General features: G+C 37.6%; 1 protein-coding gene across 6 annotated transcripts in view; it reads right to left on the reverse strand.

Annotated features, from left to right (window-relative positions):
* Window positions 1–239: 239 nt before the first annotated feature.
* The window catches only part of RC3H1 (ring finger and CCCH-type domains 1), a 63,091-nt gene continuing 47,807 nt past the window's right edge, over window positions 240–15,523 (reverse strand). For 3 of the 6 annotated variants that reach the window (XM_070396865.1, XM_070396863.1, XM_070396864.1), the window contains exons 15-20: window positions 14,049–14,262; window positions 13,274–13,364; window positions 13,014–13,146; window positions 11,834–12,004; window positions 10,786–10,901; window positions 240–7,505 (exon numbers count right to left, since the gene is read on the reverse strand). In XM_070396865.1, the coding sequence (XP_070252966.1) occupies window positions 7,355–7,505; window positions 10,786–10,901; window positions 11,834–12,004; window positions 13,014–13,146; window positions 13,274–13,364; window positions 14,049–14,262 (876 nt within the window). In that variant the 3' untranslated portion in view covers window positions 240–7,354. Of the gene's footprint in view, window positions 7,506–10,785; window positions 10,902–11,833; window positions 12,005–13,013; window positions 13,147–13,273; window positions 13,365–13,537; window positions 13,769–14,048; window positions 14,263–15,523 lie in introns of those variants that run through there. The other 3 variants (XM_070396866.1, XM_070396867.1, XR_011468716.1) reach the window with 3 other exon arrangements.

The raw sequence follows: 15,523 nt of genomic DNA on the forward strand, positions 1-15,523 counted from the left end.
TTACCTTATTCCTCGTGTGCAATCCCTGTGTAATGAATGAAGGAATCTGGGCAGCAGTATATTTAAGGTTGGACTAACTCCTGTGATCTCTCTGCAAAACTGGTTACTACAAATATGTGTTTGCTTGTGTGCATGATCTACTGCTCTATTTTTAACCTAAAAAAGAAAAAAAAGATGTAAGGAATTAATCCCATGATTAGAATAAGTTGACACAGACTCATTTACAACACAGACTACAGTTTCTCATTAATTTATCATTTAATATAAATGCTGACAGAAAGCAGATAAAGACCTTGTAGACACTTTCAAATATTTACAAACCAAAAGGTGAATCACCTCCTTCTACTTGTTAAAATGATCCTTTTATCTGCAACTCATGGGAGCCCTAAACACTAATTAGAAGCAACATGAGGCTGAGTCAGTTTCCAAGGTAATAAAGGAAGGAAATAGCATTTTAACAAAATGTGGCATCTTTGATATAAGCAACATGCACACAAATAATACTAAATTGAAAAAGATGGCCCTAATCTTTCCAAAGCCTGCGACAAGCAGAACACATCCTTACTTGCACCCCAAGTTCTGCTGCCCCAAATACCTTCCTACTACTATGTTTTTCCACTTCACTTGATAAAAAATTGGAACTCTAAACAGATTTAAAGAGAGGAAAATGGTTCATTTCAAACGGGGTTCTTTTCCTTATTCCAAAAGGACTTCCAGGAAACAAAGTCTTCAAATAAGACTTTAGTTTGCCAAATGCTAAGAAATTATTCACACCCTGTGCAATTACAACCCATTGTCCATCTGTTTTCACTTCTTCTTTTTAAGTTGGAAATACTTGGAAAAAGTAAAATTTCATGAACTTCAGCAATTTAAAAATCAGCTGTGACTTTAAGGCTCAGTACTTTTATTTCTGAACAGGTGGTGGAGGCAGGCAAGAAAGAATAGGGAGCAGAGGCAAGGAAAAAATAGGAATATAAGAATAGCAATACAAGATTTTTAAAAAAGTATTTAGTCTAGCAATGATTTTTAACAGGAAATTTAAATTTCACTATGCAAAACTGTGATTTCATGAAATCATTCATAATCTGACTCAAATCTCATGGGCTCCTTTATTGACCTAGATTATTTTGTCTTGTTAAATATACCTCTGTAGGGCACAATCACATACAATCAATACGATTGGTAAATTACACAAGCTCTATCCCAAGCAAGTATGCATCAATGTTAAAAAGTTATTTTAAAAACAAAAACAAAATAAAACAAAATAAAATCCACCCAAAAAGGTGATAATGACTGCAGAATGTCTCGGGGAGACTGGTATGAGCCGAAAGACCAAATTGACCATAGTCAGAGGAACAGGGCAGCTGGGGTGACAAGGAAGAGACCACACACAGGAAGAGGAATCTCACAACTGGAAAATGTTTAAATGGGTTAAAGGTTTTGTCCATTATCTTAATCTACTTTTCCACTGTTCTTGTTTCAAAAAGTCACAGATTCATCATAAAGTAAGATAATGAGGCCCATGCATCAATGAATAAAATGGGGAAAAAAATCCCCCCCCCCTACTTTCTTTCATTCCCAGAAGGTGGGAAGAGAAGGAGAAAGGGGACAATGAAAACTTAGCCAATACACCTGTTAAAAGTAGTCCCCAGGGCTGTGTATTAGTTGAACAGAGGATGTAAAAATAATAAACAAGTTTAAACTGCCTTCAAATTTGAGGAATATTTTACAGGGTGGTTCAGATATGATAACAAGAAGTGATTTTTTAAAATCAGGCAAAACAAAACAACCAGAAAACCAATTATTCACCCAATAGTTTTTTTCCATCCTTTTCTACATCCTTTCATGTACCAGCTGGGGTGGAGTAAGGGGCTACCTGATAGTTTCCAGTTATAAGATGACTCTCTGAGTGTACAACCTGGAATGGATGCCAAAGACTTGTGAGCTCTGTCTACTTAGAATTAAACAAAAAACAAAACAAAACAAAAACCCCAAACAACCAGAAACAGTGAGACCTCAATACAAGAAAATAACTCACCTTATGTCATATATAATATACTAACTCCACAGGATTTTGTTTTTCTAAATATACATTTTTGTACACAATACTGTCTTGAGGTTTAAGTTCTCTCTCTTGGGTTATTGTGCCTATTTTCTTGTGAAAATAAAGGTTATTACCCTAGGGATGTTTTGCTCAGGAATAAAGTTTAGGGGAAATTCAGTGTTTGTCTGAAAGTTCAGAGGCTCTGAAAACAAGGATTCCAGTGGTAGGTAAGTACCTATATCACAATAGGATTTCAAAAGGCTCTTTACCCAGCTGGTTCAGTGCAGTATTGAAAATCCACCCAATTAGTAGAAGGTGTTACTTCTTCCTGGTGGTGGCAGTTTCCTGTTCTTAACATGACTAGTATTACTTCTCAATTATACTCTAATACATGTGAAGTATCTTTAGCAGTCAAAACAATCTTAAAAAACAAATCTTAAGTTGGAATTTACTATAATTAATAGTACCTTTTGACAAAAACAGCTTTTTCAAGTGACTCAGAAAGGTTAAATGAAGAATTAAAATATATATATTAACTGCAACCCACCTACAACTCCCAATAAGTCATTTCAGCAGGAACATTTCATAAAGCTGAGCTAAAACAACAAATAAATATAAAACTCACAGCTGCCCAAGGTAGGGAGAATGTGGACCTGCAAACAGGCACAGGGGTAAAATGACGACAGCAGCAGACTGCTTGCTTGTCCAATCCTGAATGTTGAGTGACTGTTTTAGTTTAAGAGCTCTAATTTTTCTCTAAAAGGACAGGCCGATTTTTTTGGGAAGAGAACACTATAATAATGTAACATCAAATAAAAAATAAACAAAGTTGGACTCTAATAAGGTAAAAATCTAAGCAAGCACTGCAATTTCCAGGCAGGTTAATTTTTCCTAAAAAGTAACCGGGCCTTTGCTTTTAATGATATATAAATCATTACAGGTGTTTTTTACAGATAGATTTTATGTATGAAACCTTTACTCAATCCTTTAAAATGAGCAAAAACAAAGTGGAAGAAGGATGGTAAGACCTCCACCCATCACCATTTATATACATGAAATAGCCACCACATACTCTTTAGTGAAAAGAACCTATTTTTCTTGGAATGTGATAATCTGACATATACAACCCATAGTTAATTATGTCTCACCAGCCCATGACTTAACCATAGTGATAGGAGACTGTTCTTTAGGCACAAGTTAAAAAACAAAAACACACAAGATGCTATCATGACAAAACAGTCTCAAAAAGAAGGGAAGGGACCATTTACACATAATATTATTAAAGATATTCCCTGATGAAAGAGAAACTGATGAATTTTCATTACTTTTACATTTTATAAGGCCAGCTAACTTTATCAGTTAACTTTAGATAAATCTACTTACACAGTACAATCAACTCACAAATACTTAAAGGTTACACAATCAAAATGGCTACTATTTTTCCCAAACCAAAACAGAGTAAAGCACAAGTCTTTGGCTCTCCTTTAAAAAAAGAAAAAAAAGAAAAACAAAAACACCCCAGCAGGTTACCATTCTGAACCAGACCTTTGTTTGCCTACCAGTAGGGCAAATACCACATTTGTGCATCACTGAGTAATAACACCATTAGAAAAGGCAACTTCACAGAAGTTATTGGCTAAGCGAATTCATTTGAATGCTCTGTTTTGAGGCAGCAAACTGTCACTGTTGCAGATTGGGGAGGGCAGTGGGTAAATCAAGGGGAATTTGCAAGATAGAAAAGGGCCAGAAAATAAAAGAGAAAAACAACTTTGAGCTTCAACTCTGAAGGTCTGATGAAGTTATACATTCAAGATAGCAAATAAGAATCATACCAATTTTATGTCTTTTAGAAAAAGCAAAAGGATAAATACATGGGAACAGTGAGGCGAAGGGAAGGGGAACGGATGGGAGAAGTGACTCAGCCACATTAATGCTGTACCAGATAAATTGTGTACATTCTGAGTAGCTGAATATTTGTAGCTGGCATTAAAAATAGTGTCTTGTCATTTGAATAATGTTAGTAGAAACCTCTGCTATAACTAACTTTTGATTAGAAAAGTAACAAGGAATGGATCTTTGGTCACGTTAGCCTCTGTAAAATAGCCAAGACAGGGCAAGCTACTGGACTTACATTGTGATAGTATCTATCAGTAAGGCAAAAGAGCTACATATAAGTCAAGAAACTGAATCCATATCTCTTATTTTCAGTACTTCTACACTTTTCCAGAAACCCCTTAAAAAAAGAATAAGTCAAAGTACTTTTATATTTCTAGCTATAAAATTCTGGTCTTATTTGAACAGGAGTGAACACAGTGCTTATTATTCCCACCTTGGCCCTCTCAGAATTGTTCCAATCTAAGAAGTCCAAATCTTGATTTTGAATTCAGTGAAAGCAAGTAGTCATTTTCAGAAGAAATTAATATTTTAATAAGTAGAAAGCATAAAAACTTATTTCCTATCTGACAGGTTTAATATCTTGTTTCTAATGGCATAAATTTTAGAAGCTAGAAAAATCAATGCCTTTCACAGATTTTTGACCAAAATAGGCAGTTAAACAGTCAAGCACTTTTGCCACTTTCTCTTACAGGCTCATATATCATAAAGTAAATCAGAAAAAAGGAAAAAAGAACCCCAAATTTTGAGGCTTTATCCTAACACTGCTTGTGAGCACTAGGAAAGCTTTAAGAATATCCAGGAGGTGGGCTACAGGCACATGGACAATATACTACTCCCCTGCCTTTCCATGCAGCCAGCTTGCCTCACGAGTGTGGGACCTTAGAGAGGTACAGTGAGAATTAAGGCTACAATTTAAGAGATCTTCCTACCCCCCCCCCCCACAAATAAATATACCTTAAAATGTGAAAAACTATTTTAAATCAATTCAAAACAGTGGCTTTCCTGGTTTTATTCATAAAAGGAACACTGTATAAATTAATCCCTGTTCCTGGCTAGTTTGGAATATCAAAATGGTGATAGCTAGAATGAGAGCATTTGAAGGACACAGAATAACAGAAGCTATCAGGCATGGTAATAGATACCTCAATGGAATTTTACTTATTCTGAACTTTAATAAAATCAATATCCCCAAGTTTCATTTTGAGTTCCAAATTGAACATGTTAACATGTCCAAAGGAGAAGATCTGCCCAATTCTGCCCACAGAAGGCTGCAGGCCAAGAATGTTGCCTTTTATGGTTGTCTATATAGAAAAATGAAAAGTATTGGGGTTCTGTCAGACACACAGTTTCTCTCCTTCTCCCAAAAAACAATAAACACTTAAAGAATAAATATAAGAGGGTTTTAAGCAAAACAAAAAAAGCACAAAAGCAAGTATATTAACAAAATAGAAGAATATGGATTTCAAATGAAAAAATGCCTCATCTTCATTCAGTGCTTCTACCTCCCAATCAAGTCATTTTATCGCAACAGCTGCGCTCATGCGAAAAAATCCTTAAAACATACCCAATATATATACAGATATAGCTATGTATATATGTATATATATATAATATATATAAATTTTTATTTAAATAAAAAAGAAAGCTCGAATCCCAAGCCAATATGTGTATATCAAATCCTTGACCAGCCAGGTCTGTAGGGCATAATCAAATTCAATGTGAAATAGTATATAAACACGGTGCCTTGACTGGGCAAATTAAATAATCGCTACTCAAAAGAGTGTTCTGTTTGGACTCTCCTACTGGTAGGCAATGGCAGGACTGAATTACCTCCCTCCCCCCAATTTGTTTTCAGTTAACATTATGATGGACACAGAGCTTAGACTGAGGTTATGACCTCAGCAGGAGTTAAGGGTTAAGAAAATAAGAAACAAGAAAAATACAAACTCTTGCTTTTACCCAACCAAAGCAATGCAGTAACATTACATAACCAGTGCTTTCTGTTTTAGTAGTATAATCCAGAAAGGGAAATTATAAAAAATCAGGCAAACAGAGGGATGGGGAGAGTGACTATATCCAATAATCCCCACCTAGCATGGTTTATAGTTCAGTACAGACATGGGCCATCAGAACATGTGCAGCAGAACTAACCAAATTCTTCTTTATTCTTTTTAACATTTTCATGAAGAATCTTTTCAGTATTGTAAAACCAAGTTTCTGGAAATTAACCTGTAGGTACTTCTACCTACTTGTGCTAATGATTCTGAACAGCAACAACTGATCAATTCAGAAACTATTCCCAGGATCCAGGCAAACCTCTGAAAGCCAGGGGCACCAGTATTTAGGGATTTTATTTTATATTTTTGGGTTTTCAGGGTAAAATAAAAGAATTCAGTGAAATAATGTGGCTCTGTCCATTTTAACTTGAAATCAAGTGTTGCAGTTTTAAAACATGGTTGATGGTGCTGTGCTGGTTTTTTAGCATTCTCTGATTTCATCCGAAGTTCAATTTAGAAAAGCACAGGTCCAAATTTCCAACCGTCAGCTCAAAGTAGGTCATACACTAACCAAGTATTTCCAGTGCTGATAAATTAGAGTTCGTTCTTAAAATAATCTCCATATAAATCTAACCAACAATCTGAACACTGGCTCTGCTTTCAGATTACGTTAAGAGAATGAAAGGGTTCCATGACATGGACACGAGGACTTCAAAACTTGTCTGGCAATTATCTCTGAAAAGTTAAAAACAAAACAAGAAATAAAACCCCCCCTTAACAAAAATACGTTTGAATAACATAGGAAACATACTTAACACATGAAGGCAGTGACCCAGAGAGGAAAGGATAATCATGGCTTCCAAATGACAGCTCTCAGAAACCTTGGTTTGCTGCACATTTTCTAACTGGTCTGTTACTGTCTTTTTGTTTATCAAGCACCAGAGGATTCTCAGAAAGGCTGGTGCTTTTTGTCTGTTTTAATTTATGGGGTTGTGAGAGTGGGAAAGGATTGCAAGGCAGGAATTATACACTGGGTATGTAATAATACCAATATACAAGAAAAACCTACTTCATTAAGATCATACAATTAATCAAACAGAGTGTATATATAATATCTTCTTTTTTTTAAAGCCCTGGATCCAAGGCGTCCAAAGTTATTAAAATAAAGTTCATTCACAGAACAAAAACAAATTTAATCTGAATTGCTTGCAGATACTGCTAATTTTCTTTTTCTTTAAATTAAAAAATGCATTAATGTGATCTATGTGCAGGGTTTGTTTTTAGTAGTGGTGTTTGTGCACATTGCCTCCGGTGCTTTCCCTGGACTTCTCTGACCACTCTCAGAGAAGTTGTTTAGAAGTTATCGTTCTGCTACCCTACGTCCTACAAACTGATTCGGAGCAGAACTCCTCATATTTTAGGGAGCAGAACTGGGTGTAACTCCTGATCTCTGGGAGTCATTGTTGTCTCCTCCTCCCTCAGGGTCCTCTGATAGGTTCAGAGAGCTGGTCTTGTTTGATAGGAGGCTGATATTCTCTTGTGTCAAGGCTGACCCATTCGGCACATCACTGTTAACATTAAAAAAAAAGAGAAAGAGTTGGAATTTTTAAATAGGAGATAAAATGATTATTTAGTAGAATAAAATCAACAGGACCATTCTTTCAGTAGTATGAAGACTAGGAATGGCTTTCAAACTTTAATTTACAGCTCTATATCCATGCTTTAGCACAGAAGTTCTTAAACTAAGGCTAGCTGCTGCCAGTTTTTGTAAATAAAGTTTCATTGGAACACAGCCTGCCTGTTTGTTTACATAGTGTCTATGGCTGCTTTCACACTATAATGGCAGAATTGACAGTTTTGACAGAGACTATAAAACACATAATTTTAAATATTTACAATATGGCCTTTAAGAAAAATAATGCATGGGTTTAAATAGCCAAACCCTAAGCGTGAAAGCGACAAGGCATTAGCAGTTATCTATATATGTAAAAGCCTAAGCGACCATTATGACCGGTCAACCCCTCGACCAGTTGCTATGCACTGACTACCAGGAGGCAGACGCTCAATGCAGGAGCTGCCCCCTGGTGGTCAGTGCGCTCCCACAGCCAACCTCCCGCAGTCCCTCCCCCTGGCCAGCCGGCCCTGTTCAGCCCAGATCACCATCCAGGCTGAGGGATCCCACTGGTGCACAAACTTGTGCACTGGGCTTCTAGCTGTTATACATTGTCAGGAGGGCAACTTAGGACTATGTATCAACACTCTCAAAATGTTCTAAGGAAATACTTAAAGATGCACAAAGAATTAACTTCAGGAAGAACCAAGATGGCGGCATAAGGTATAAACCTGTATGTGCTGCCCTCCACAACAACATTAAAACTACAACTATAAGACAAAGCAGCTATCATCCAGAACCACGGGAAAGCTGGCCGAGTGGAAGTTCTACAACTAGAAGGAAAGAAAAAAGCACACTGAGACCAGGTAGGAGGTGCAGAGGCACCAAGAACAGAGGTACAAAGACGCGCGCCAGGAGGCTGCACCCGGGTGCGTGATTTTTTTCAATCGGAAGGGGATACAGGCTCTCAAATGCACTGAACTCATTTACGGCGAGACTCTGGGGACCCAGACTCCTACTGGGAGAAACTGGACTGTCTTGCAGCGGGTCAGAAAGCGAGGGTGGCTTTCTTGCAGAGCTGCTCGCAGGAATCATTGTTGCTGTGGGGGTGCGGGACTCGAGACGCAGAGACGCGGAGTTGCGGAGACGGCTGATGACAGCCATTGCTGTTTGCTCCACCCTGGTGATTCTCTGAGACCCCGCCCCACTCAATTTACATCCCCACCCAACCTGTGCGCAGCAGGGCAAGGGAACCGCCTGCCCTTTTGCAGCCTAACCTAAGAAACTGCAGCTGGGTCACAGAGCTCCAAAACTTCCAAACCCCAAACAGAGGAGAAATCTGCTGATATCGCTGTAGCTCCTGCTGGGTGGACTCACACAGTGGTCGACTTGGAGATCCAGGAGCCAGGGTACCCCTGGTCAGATAACAGATTTCAACTCCTCACATCCATAAGGGACACACTCAAGAAGCAGACTCAGTGAGCACCAAAGCCCCACTGAAGCAAGTCCTACCCCATAAGGGTGTCTCCAGCACAGCAGTTCTTCTTATAGACACAGTGGGTCCTCGCAGTCAGCCAAAAATGCGGAGACAAAGAAACATGTCACAAATGAAAGAAATGGAGGAAAGCAATCTAATGGAGGACATAGAGTTCAAAACCACAGTTATAAGGCTACTCAAGACTCTTCTACGAACCTCCGAGGAAATTAGTGAGACCTTCAAGGATCTTAATGAGAATGCCAAAAAAATGGAAAAGGACTAGTCAGAAATTAAACATACACTAACTGAAATTAAAAATAATATACAGAGATCCAACAGCAGACTAGAATCAAGTCAAAGACTTGAAATACGAAGAAGCAAAAAGCACCCATACGGAAAAGCAAAACAAAAAAAGAATCCAAAAATATGAAGATAATGTAAGGAGCCTCTGGGACAACTTCAAACATACCAACATCTGAATTATCGGGGTGCCAGAAGAAGAGAGAGAGCAAGATACTGAAAGCCTATTAGAAGAAATCATGACAGAAAATTTCCCCTACCTGATGAAAGAAATAGATTTACAAGTCCAGGAAGTGAAGAGAACCCCAAATAAGAGGAATCCAAAGAGGACCACACCAAGACATATCATAATTAAAATGCCAAGGGCTAAAGACAAAGAGAGAATCTTAAAAGCAGCAAGAGAAAAACAGTTAGTTACCTACAAGGGAGTACCCATACGACTGTCAGCTGATTTCTCAACAGAAACCATGCAGGCCAGAAGGGAGTGGCAAGAAATATTCAAAGTGATGAATACCAAGAACCTACAACCAAGATTACTCTAACGGGTAGAGTCTACCCAGCAAAGCTATCATGTAGGATTGAAGGTCAGATAAAGAGCTTCACAGACAAGAAAAAGCTAAAGGAGTTCATCACCACCAAACCAGGATTATATAAAATGCTGAAGGATATTCTTTAAGAAGAGGAAGAAGAAGAAAAAGGTAAAGATAAAAATTATGAACAACAAAGTGACAACAAATAAATATCTATCAACAAGTGAACCTAAAAATCAAGTCAGAATAAACTGGTGAATATAATAGAAGCAGGGGCATAGAAAGGGAGTGGACTGACAATTCTTGGGGGGAAAGAGGAGTGGGGGGTGCAGGAAGAGACTGGACAAAAATCTTACACCTATGGATGAGGATAATGGCAGGGGGTAAGGGCATGGGGTGTGGTGGGAACCAGGTGGAGGGGAGCTATGGGGGAAAAAAAGAGGAACATCTATAATAATCTGAACAATAAAGATTTATTAATTAAAAAAAAAAAAGAATTAACTTTAATATCGTTTACTGCAGGGTGGTTCACAATATCTGACAGGTATCCTTCCAAACCTGTAGAAGAATTATTAGATGACATGGATAGAACAAATTAAAAACCAGGGAGATGGAATGGTGGGTGGGTTTTGAAAGAGGCTAAATGCCCACACTTTTTAAAAAAGACTAGAAAGGTATACATCAAAATGTAAACATTGGTTTTTCAAATAAATTAAAAAGCAAGGGAAAGAAGGAAATGTAACCAGTCTTAACAGATAATTCAATTTTGGATCTGTTCTAAAATAAAATTTTAAACTCCTAAATTTATGTGAAAATATTCTTTCTCAATGTATACAGAACAATGACACTTTAAAAATCAAATCATATTTCTAAGGGTATTTCTGTCATGACTGTGTAATATATGACTATGCAAATGACTCTTTCTTTACCTGAATGTCAATGTAAGATCCTCAGTTGTAACCTTAGTTTGTGGTTCTGGTTGTCCATTTTCTGCTTGCTTACTTGTATTCAATTTGCTTTTCATATCCAGAGAACACTGGTTCTCCTTAAGAGAAGGAAATAAATTCAATTAGCTTTATTTAATGGTGCTAATGGAAGAGAGATCAAACAGAGATAATACAAACTGATGATCCAGAAATCATATAGTTTTGTAAAATGACTAAAGAAACAGGCAGACTAAAAGAGAGACATACACAATAGAGTACAATCCACTTGTTCACTACCCAAGCTGAACAATAAGGGGGAGAATGCCTCAAGTTAACATGGAAATATCTCACATAAATGAGGACTTAGAAAAAGCAAGCCAAATATAAAATCTATCTATAATCTACTTAATGAAAACAGAAAAACTACCCCATTTATTTGCTTAGAAAAAATGTGAAAGCTATACAACAACAAAGTCAGTTACATGCAACCTGGGGGACTGGTTCAATCCCCTAAGATTCAAAATTTACTGAAATGGACGTTAGTGCACTATGAAGCAAAACCTAAGCACATCCATGGATATAATGCCACAGGAAAGGGTGTGTAGACTGTATCCCATAAGAAAAGCCAGATCATCAATAACAAGGGCTATGAAAACTAGAATGCTATTTGGTAACATGTAGTACATCTTTATATAACATGACAATATCAGCAAAATCATAAACAACACACTCCCACTGCTTCCTTAATCAGTAATGTTTAACAGAAATGTAGTAACTTCCAAGTACCTGCCTTGTTTTCCCTAAACGTTTTTTTGTAATGCAGAATCCCAACACAAAGAACACAGTCAAATCAAAAGGGAATGAGGAGAGGAATGATAAAATAGGATGAAAGCCCATCTTCATGAGACTTATTCTAAGCATTTATTACTCCTTGGAGTGCCTTGGGGTGATGATTCTACAGTTCTGGGTGATTCTACAACTCTAGAGCTATGAGTTCCATGACGGACATTTTCCTTTTACCTTCCCTCTCTTTTCCCACCGCAACACTCACCAAACTCAGTTCCCGGGTTCTCTTCCCGATTTCCCTTTCCACCTGGTGCAGTTCCAAGCTCAACTGCTCACTTGAGATCATTCCAGGCCATTTTGGAGGTGGTGGTGGTGGCTGTGACTGAGCTGCCAGGGTGTTCACCTCCCTCTGCAACACCAGCCTGTTACTAACAGCCTAGTGCATGAAGCCAAGCACATACACAATTCAACACATTTCACACCATGCACAGAAAGGCCAGGCCCGATTTCAGACCACAGCCAAAAGCAGCTTATCACTCAGATATTTGCAATAAAAATGGTGCAACTGTAAGATACTGTCTCTTTCTTTGAGTACTATGTGAAAATAAAAACATAGAGGATTTAAACTTAGTGAATAGTAATTTGATCTTAGGTATAAGTAGCTCTTAAAGAAGTCAACATTAAATGTACATTCTTCCCTCTTTTTATTTACATTTTTCTGAAGTAAATCCTTTAATTTCAATGAAATCTCATTAATGGCAAGGAAGGACCTTTAACCACAGTTGAGTTAAATATATGATAAGCTTCCAGATGATGGTGATATTCTTTTGGGACAGAAAATGGGTCTAGAAGTTTCAACTAAGATAAAACCATAAATCAGCAGCAACACTGAATTTGGAGTTTGAAGACCTGGGCTCATGTTTCAATCTCTGTAAAACTAAAAAACTTCAACTAAAAAAGGGTGATAATAACATCTGCCTAACATACCTGTCAGGGACATTGTATGAATCAAATAACATGTGATAATAACTTATAAACTAAAAGAACTGTATTGATGAAGGTGCTATTATTATACAGAGGCTATTTTTAAAAGTCAAAGATCTAAGCTCCTATTTTTAAAGTATGTATAAATAAATGCTGGGACTTAAAGAATATAAGACAAATTTTAAAAAGTTAAAGAAATATAAGAAATTAAAAACCAATTTTAAGTTAAAGCACATGTTGATAAATATCTATTGTGAAAATTTAGATAACCTGTCTTCTATCCTCAAGTAATAAAATAATAATTTTTGCACCGTCCCAGAACTAAACTCTAAGTGCTTCAATTCTTTGAAGAAAGGACACCTATATATTAGTAATTGTTAAAGTAGTACTTCAAAAGATCCTCCTAAAATCTTTGAGCACTCTTCAAAAACTGGAGTAAAAAAATATCTATAAGCTGGTACCTCTAGTCCACGTAGCTGGGTCTGTTGGCTAATTTGATGGTTTAGCTGCTGCAATTCTAGTCGTAGCTGTTCCCTGTCAGCAGATGGAAGGGGTTTGCCATGACTGGCCACTTCTGACATGGATATTCTCTCCCTTTGGTGGGAAAGAAAGCATGGAACAAATTACAATGTTTGCTTTTAAAAAATATTGACTAGAAAAACAAAATAAGAGAAGTTGAATAATTTTAAAGGTTTGTAAAAGTAAAAAGAATGACTCATACCTTTCACTGAAGTGTCCCTGAGAAGGTATGTTTTGATGAGGTGAGTAGGGAGAACCTCCCCAGCCACCATGGGTTCCATATGGACTGTAATCTGTAAGAGAAGAGTAACTCACTGTAGAGCAACACAATCCACAGATTTGATTCTCCTAGGGCCGTGGTCGGCAAACTGCAGCTCGCGAGCCACATGCAGCTCTTTGGCCCCTTCAGTGTGGCTCTTCCTAAGCCTTAGGAGTACCCTAATTAAGTTAATAACAATGTACCTACCTATATAGTTTAAGTTTAAAAAATTTGGCTCTCAAAAGAAATTTCAATCGTTGTACTGTTGATATTTGGCTCTGTTGACTAATGAGTTTGCCGACCACTGTTCGTGGTCTAAAAGGCACAGGCATGGTATGTACACAGCTATCTGGAAAGATGTCTCCCAGTACAGTAACAGGGCACTGATGTCTGTATTTCCCCAAATGAAACATCAGTCTTGGTAATTTTTTTCTTTTGCTTCAATTAAAAAAAAAATGAGAATGCATTATTTTAATAAAGAGTAATGAAGCTATTAAAAAACTAGGCAATCTTCATATAAGACATTCAATTTTAGTTTATACCCCTAGAATTGCCTGGGTTATAATTACCTTTCTACAGGGATAATTCCAAGGAAAAGTTTGAAGACAGACTGTCTTAGAAGATTATGGGAAGCACTGACAGTAAGAGAGTAGTAGGGAGGGTACTGGGGGGTCATGTCTGTGAACCCTCTAGATGAGATTACCCCGGAAGTTCTTACCTGAAATATTAATAGATTTTGTGGGAGCTCCCTGAGGTGCCATAGCCTGCATTGGGCCAGCACCCTGATATATTGTTTTGGAAGTTCGAGAGATGGCACCAAACCGAGATACTGTTGGTCGGTCTCCAAATGGGATGAGGTCATCATCACTGGTTTCTGTTGCTCTTCTCTGATGATCCAACCGCTGGTCTCTCATTCCTTTACTCTCCACATTCTGATAAGTAAAATGAGAAATCCACCCCACACTTAGGTCTCTAATATAATTTCCTCTAACTGTAATTAGGTTGAAAAAGAGTACAATATCCTTACTGCTAAGATTAAAATCATTAGTTGCCTTTGGTTGGTTGTCATATAAAACATCACTTTTTAAACCTTTGACCATTCCACAATATTATATTTTTACTAGAGACCCGGTGCACGGATTCGTGCACTGGTAGGGTCCCTCAGCCTGTGGGGATTGGGCCCAAACCAGCTCTTTGACATCCCCCGAGGGGTCCCGGATTGTGAGAGGGCAGTTCTCGGATGACGCACCCTGGAATCAGGCTCCCTCTTCTCTGGTTCCGGGTCCATCACCTGAGAACAGCAGCTGCCAAGTCACTGCAGCTCGGCAGCTTCTGCGTTGAGCGTCTGCCCCCTAGTGCAGTGATGGTGAAACTTTTGAGCTCAGCATTTTGAAAAACCCTAACTTAACTCTGGTGCCGTGTCACATATAGAAATTTTTTGATATTTGCAACCATAGTAAAACAAAGATTTATATTTTTGATATTTATTTTATATATTTGAATGCCATTTAACAAAGAAAAATCAACCAAAAAAATGAGTTCGCGTGTCGTCGTAAGTTCGCCATCACTGCCCTAGTGGTTAGTGTGCGTCATAGCTACTGGTCGGAGCATCTGCCCCCTGGGGTCATTGCGCATCATACCTACCGGTCGCACAGTAGAACAGATGCTTAAGCTTTTATATATATATAGATATCATGAGTCAGCCCATATATACATTCAAATGTAATTTCATGACAAATATTTACCCTTACTATATGAAATGTACTCTGGTATTTATATTGTTATTCTAATTCATTTCTTTAGAGACCCATCATGACCCAATCAGCTAATTTCAAAACTCAGTAGTTAGAAAAACACTGTTTAAAAATGTAAGTGCCAACACAGGATCTTCAAAGGGATTCCAGTCAGAAAGAAATAAGTATTGAAATATTAGAAATGTAGACTCTCAGGTCCCACCCCAGTCTTTCTCAACTTGAACCTGCACTTTAACAGAACTCTAAGTAATTTATGTGGACATTCATGTCTGAGAAACAGCTAGACTTCTTTCACCACTTAAGAGATTTTCAATTACATCTAGGTTAGGTTGGCAAACCTTTTTATTTACTGATCTAAGAAAATGAGTTTTTTTTGCTAATATTTGTTACTTTACTATAATAACCCTTTCTGAAAGCCAGATACAAAGCAAGGGTTTCT

The sequence above is a fragment of the Myotis yumanensis genome, unplaced genomic scaffold (genome assembly GCF_028538775.1).
Source record: "Myotis yumanensis isolate MYYU_CA2020_CCGP unplaced genomic scaffold, mMyoYum1.0.hap1 SCAF_17, whole genome shotgun sequence".
NCBI lineage: Eukaryota > Metazoa > Chordata > Mammalia > Chiroptera > Vespertilionidae > Myotis > Myotis yumanensis.